Raw genomic sequence first — 6,871 nt, 5'->3', positions numbered from 1 at the left:
CAAGAGGACAACATTTCTGACTTATCTAGTGAAATTATTAACCCCGAGTATAAACCACACACATTTACTGAGCTTTCAAAACATATTAAAGATAGGAAAAGTCTACAGTCTAGCCAAATGATTCATACAAAGGAGAAACCTTTTAAATCTACAGAACACCACAAAATTCACACAGGTGAGAAGCCACACACGTGTACTGAGTGCAGCAAATGTTTTACACAAATTAATCATCTGAAAACTCATAAAAAGATTCACACAGGAGAAAAGCCTTTCACATGTACAGAGTGTGGAAAAAGTTTTACACAAAAGAGTGATCTGAAAACTCATGAAAGGATTCACACAGGGGTAAAGCCTTTCACATGTACAAAGTGTGGAAAAGGATTTACAGGAAAGAGTAATCTGAAAACTCATGAAAGGAGTCACACAGGGGAAAAGCCTTTCACATGTACAGAGTGTGGAAAAAGTTTTGCACAAAAGAGTGATCTGAAAACTCATGAAAGGATTCACACAGGGGTAAAGCCTTTAACATGTACAGAGTGTGGAAAAGGATTTACAGAAAAGAGTAATCTGAAAACTCATGAAAGGATTCACACAGGGGAAAAGCCTTTCACATGTACAGAGTGTGGAAAACGTTTTACACTAATGGATCATCTGAAAACCCATGAAAGGAGTCACACAGGGGTAAAGCCTTTCACATGTACAGAGTGTGGAAAAAGTTTTACGAAAAAGAGTGATCTGAAAACTCATGAAAGGATTCACACAGCGGTAAAGCCTATCACATGTACAGAGTGTGGAAAAAGTTTTACAAAAAAGAGTAATCTGAAAACTCATGAAAGGATTCACACAGGAGAAAAGCCTTTCACATGTAGAGAGTGTGGAACAAGTTTTTCACGAATAGAAAATCTGAAAACTCATGAAAGGAGTCACACAGGGGAAAAGCCTTTCACGTGTACAGAGTGTGGAAAAAGTTTTACACAAAAGAGTGATCTGAAAACTCATGAAAGGATTCACACAGGGGTAAAGCCTATCACATGTACAGAGTGTGGAAAAAGTTTTACAAAAAAGAGTAATCTGAAAACTCATGAAAGGATTCACACAGGAGAAAAGCTTTTCACATGTAGAGAGTGTGGAACAAGTTTTTCACGAATAGAAAATCTGAAAACTCATGAAAGGAGTCACACAGGGGAAAAGCCTTTCACGTGTACAGAGTGTGGAAAAAGTTTTACACAAAAGAGTGATCTGAAAACTCATGAAAGGATTCACACAGGGGTAAAGCCTTTCCCATGTACAGAGTGTGGAAAAAGTTTTACAAAAAAGAGTAATCTGAAAACTCATGAAAGGATTCACACAGGAGAAAAACCTTTCATATGTACAGAGTGTGGAAAAGGATTTACAGAAAATAGTAATCTGAAAACTCATGAAATGATTCACACAGGAGAAAAGCCTTTCAAATGTACAGAGTGTGGAAAAAGTTTTACACAAAAGAGTAAACTGAAAATACATGAAAGAATTCACACAGGAGAAAAGCCGTTCACATGTACATGTGGAAAAAGTTTTACAAATATGAGTAATATGAAAACTCATAAAAGGATTCACAAGGGAAGAAACCTTTCACATGTTTAGAAAGTGGAAAAAAGGTTTTTATTGAAATCTGGTATCACAAAACACCAAATATTTACACACAAATAAACTTTTATATGCACAGTGTACAAACCTTTTTACAATTATCCTAAAGAGGACAAGCTCTCTAAATAGATGCATCAAAAAAGGATGATATTTTAAATATTACTTTCTAAATCCCAGTTTGACTAAGGGTTGATAGCCCAAATGTAGTCTTGTATTTTGTACCTGCTCCTGGTGAAAAGGAATAAAGAACGTTTGAAATAATTGGTTGTGCTGCCTTTCTTTGGAACTTTTGAGCTATTGCAAGGTATACAGTAACCTTTTTTGGTGTGCACAACCTGACGGCTTGAGTGCTGGATTTCAATTTACATTAAATCCCAGTTATAAAAGCCCCAGATTGGAAGTGCTCTCCTGCTGTCCTTTGTTCTTCTATATATGTGCAGCTCAGTTTCTCTCATATAAATGTGATAGAATCCAAACACCACACAGGAATATACAGATCTGTCCTCATACTGACCAGTTTACTCAACCATTCACCACCAAAGCACCCCCAGTGTTGTTTATTAATATGCCAGTGTTAGGAGTTGTACGTTTGTTTTACATAGGGGAGAAAATAATTATATTTACAGAATAAAGGAGTCTTTATATGAATAGAGTGTTAGAGAATTATATAAACAAGAACATCAGTCTCAAATGATTGACATCTGGGAGATATATTTAATGTGCACATCATGTGGATAAACCTTTTCTTATAGCAATAGATGCTTAGCATTGTACATGTTATATACCAGAGGAATTACTGAGGGGAAACTGATTTTATTTAATGAGACACAATATCAGTAACCTGTACATACGTGATCATAATCGGTTTAATTTAAATGGCTACTATATCCTACATGTATACTGGGTATGTAATATGTGTGTCTTGTGATCATAATCAGTTTAATTTAAATGGCTACTATAACCTACACGTATACTGGGTATGTAATATGTGTGTCATGTGATCATAATCAATTTAATTTAAATGGCTACTATAACCTACATGTATACTGGGTATGTAATATGTGTGTCACGTGATCATAATCAGTTTAATTTAAATGGCTACTATAACCTACATGTATACTGGGTATGTAATATGTGTGTCATGTGATCATAATCAGATTAATTTAAATGGCTACTATAGCCTACATGTATACTGGGTATGTAATATGTGTGTCACGTGATCATAATCAGTTTAATTTAAATGGCTACTATAACCTACATGTATACTGGGTATGTAATATGTGTGTCATGTGATCATAATCAGTTTAATTTAAATGGCTACTATAACCTACATGTATACTGGGTATGTAATATGTGTGTCATGTGATCATAATCAGTATAATTTAAATGGCTACTATAACCTACATGTATACTGGGTATGTAATATGTATGCCATGTTCTGTAACTTGATATTATGTCTGTTAGATGTTGTCATGTTAGTTAGAAGCCACAAGAACTGATAATAGCACATACTGTATATATAAAGGGAACATTATATGTCTGATAAATCCCTTTGTATCAAGAGCACAAGTGTTAGGTATATTTATACCATTGTGTGCATATATCATGTAATGCTGCTGTTTACTATATAATGATATACAATGTTTTTTCATGCAAATAAAAAATTATTTGAATCCAGACCAGTATTTTATTTTTTATTTTTTGTATTATTAAACACATAATATCACAGAATAATTAGTAATAAATCATCAAAAACAAAAGCTAAATCTGAAGGTGAACGTTAAACGCTGATAACTCAGAGCAGCAATTGTTTCCATTTTCCAATTTACTTCTATTATCTAATTTGCTTTGTTCTTTTGGTATCCTTTGTTATAGAGTAAACCTAGGAGGCTGATATTATATGAGCTTAGGGGCGTGCACGTGTATTTAGCACTCTGTGCAGCAATGTTTGTAACTATGTATAACATTGCTATAAATGTTCTTGCAAACTCTGCTGTCTGAAGATACGTGCACGCTCCTGAGTTAACCTAGGGTTACTCTTTAACAAAGGATACTAAGAGAACCAAACACAAATTATAATATAAGTAAAATGGAAAGTTGTTTGAAACATCATTTTCTATCCAATCCATTTAAGTTTAATATTTACTTTACTGTCTCTTTAACAGTACATAAAACAATATAAAAATTAACCCCCGACAGACACCAACCCAGATTATTAATCACCAGCAAGACTTTATACACAGGCATTTTCTGTTACTTAAAGGGCACTTTCATGATTCAGATTTGGGGGGCGAATTATTAAGCTCTGAATGGAGCTTGATGCCCCTATTTCTGTGAGAGCCTTCAGGCTCACCGGAAACCAGTGGTGGATCCAGAGCCTGGTCTCGGGAGGGGCACTTCCAGATTTTTATATGTATATATATATATATATATATGTGTGTGTATATATATATATACTTTTCTGTGTGTTACTGAGCAAGGGGTAACATACATTTTCTACATAACTGGTAGTCATAATGTGTGTCATTGGAAAATAGGGTGTTAATTAATTTTATGTATATATTACTGGCAGCTATATATATATATATATATATATATATATATATATATATATATATATATATATATATATATATATATATATATGTGTGTGTGTGTAAATTTGTAGTGTGTAAAAGTGTATGTGTTTGTATACTATATGGCTACAGAATTATTTTTGGCCTAGGCTTCTATATTTTAAACAAATTTGACAAGCCCTGCCTAGCATACACCTAATCAAATAGTGCAAAGCTGTGATTCCAATACATGTATATAATGAATAAAAACAACATATAATATACAACAGCTATATAATAATATTGATTTAACAATCATATTATAATTGTCTTCTACAGCAACGGACACACACTATTCCACTGCAAATTTGCCAGTAAATACACGACCACCTCCTATGTGGCTATATGGGTATGCAATGCATTATGCATTTCAATTTTAATACAGCATAATATGTGACACCTTCATTCCAAGCAAGGCCTGTTATGTGTTGTGTATTCAAAGATGCTTAAATATACGTTGCATTTATTTAGGTGTACGTGATGAATAGGTTAACAGGGGCACTAGTAACTTACAGTAAGGGGGACATTAATAAATAACAAGGAGAATACCCAACCCCATTTGGCTCTTTTATTACAATTATTGATCTTTTATTAAAATATAAAAGGGGGAGCGAGTTTTAGGATTTTTGGGCTGAGGATGAACATTTATAATATTTGTATTGTGGCGGAAGTAAACGGATCTATGTATATCTGAATGACAGAACACACACATGCTTTGTATGAATCTTCTGTATATGGTGTTAATATTCATTTGTGATGTAAGGTTTTATGGTCGTTGTGCTACTATTGTCGTATGAGAAATGTGTGCTTTATTTGGCTGCAATTAAAATAATAATAGCCATTGACGCACCTTTCTGAGACTGGGTCCGTCCGCCTTGTTTTCCTTTTAAGTCCTCGCCACGCGATGTGCTTCTTCTCCCTCCCCTTACCTCCGTTACCTCCGTTACACCGGCAGGCAGGCGGGGGGAGGGATGAGGTCCGGTGGGCAGGGAGGTGTAAAGGGAGGGTGCGGGGAGAGATGACGGGGAGGGGAGACTGACTGCACACTGCAGCTGTCTGATCTTCGTGCATTGTGTGTGAGGCGAGTGTATGGGAAATAGAGGGTGATCAGGGTATGTGACTCTCGGGGGGGGGCAATTGCCCCGTTGCCCCCCCTGGATCCGCCACTGCCGGAAACGGCAGTTATGAAGCAGCGGTCTAAAGACCACTGCTTCATAACTTGTCTGCCTGCTCTGAGACTGCAGACATCAATTTGCCCAACCCTATGCTATCAGGCTGATTGACACTCCCTGCTAGCGGCTGATTGGCCCTGAATCTGCAGGGGGTGGCATTGCTAAATGCTGACAGCATATGCTTCATCGTATCAGGTCCGCTCGCACTGTCATAGGTCGGCCCCAGAATGTGTAATTTTATTCTCTTTTAATTTCACTTCTGTTCTCAAACTTATGTTATCCTGGGAACTGACTGCTGATTGGTTGCTACACACATGCGCCTCTTGTCATTGGCTCACCAGATATGCTCAGTTAGCTCCCTGTAGTGCATTGCTGCTCTATAGCTGACTTTGCAGAAGTTAAACACATAGTTATATACAATCAGTGGTACAACAATAAACTGATCTAATATATTTAAACATTATGGCACCTCTAAATCCCTTTAATTAATATCATTAATTATATTCTAGGTAATCAATATCACTGTAAATTTGTCAAAATGTTCTCTTCATTAAACAAGGATTCACAACAAGATAGCACAAAGCTATATCTGACTAAAGGGACAGTAAACACCTTGAGACTGTAATATAAACTGACTAATTATTCCTAGGAAAACAACTTTACTGTATACTTTCATTGTCTAATAGTTTTGTTATATCAGCTGTGTGCCGGGATATTATCTGTGTGTCAGACGTACAGTGACTAATAATGCAATAAACACATAGAAATAACTTCACTGACTCACTATTTAATGTCTAATAGTTTTGTTATATCAGCTGTGTGCCGGGATATTATCTGTGTGTCACAGACGTACAGTGACTTATAATGCAATAAACACATAGAAATAACTTCACTGACTCACTATTTAATGTCTAATAGTATTGTTATATCAGCTGTGTGCCGGGATATTATCTGTGTGTCACAGACGTACAGTGACTAATAATGCAATAAACACATAGAAATAACGTTCCTGACTCACTATTTAATGTCTAATAGTATTGTTATATCAGCTGTGTGCCGGGATATTATCTGTGTGTCACAGACGTACAATGACTAATAATGTAATAAACACATAGAAATAACTTCACTGACTCACTATTTAATGTCTAATAGTATTGTTATATCAGCTGTGTGCCGGGATATTATCTGTGTGTCACAAACGTACAGTGACTAATAATGCAATAAACACATAGATATAACTTCACTGACTTACTATTTAATGTCTAATAGTATTGTTATATCAGCTGTGTGCCGGGATATTATCTGTGTGTCACAGACGTACAGTGACTAATAATGCAATAAACACATAGAAATAACTTCACTCACTCACTATTTAATGTCTAATAGTATTGTTATATCAGCTGTATGCCGGGATATTATCTGTGTGTCACAGATGTACAGTGACTAATAATGCAATAA

General features: G+C 35.5%; 1 protein-coding gene across 1 annotated transcript; it reads left to right on the top strand.

The window, feature by feature from the left end:
* Nucleotides 1–342: 342 nt before the first annotated feature.
* Nucleotides 343–1,527, top strand: LOC128659887 (oocyte zinc finger protein XlCOF6-like; the record flags this gene model as incomplete). The annotated part of the gene is made up of 1 exon (XM_053713472.1): nt 343–1,527. A coding segment is annotated over one exon (1,185 nt), but the record flags the coding sequence as incomplete, so codon positions are not given.
* Nucleotides 1,528–6,871: the final 5,344 nt, after the last annotated feature.

The sequence above is a fragment of the Bombina bombina genome, chromosome 5 (genome assembly GCF_027579735.1).
Source record: "Bombina bombina isolate aBomBom1 chromosome 5, aBomBom1.pri, whole genome shotgun sequence".
In the NCBI taxonomy this organism is placed as follows: domain Eukaryota; kingdom Metazoa; phylum Chordata; class Amphibia; order Anura; family Bombinatoridae; genus Bombina; species Bombina bombina.
Note: the sequence above shows the minus strand (reverse complement) of the source record. Positions and strands in the feature narration are given on the sequence as shown.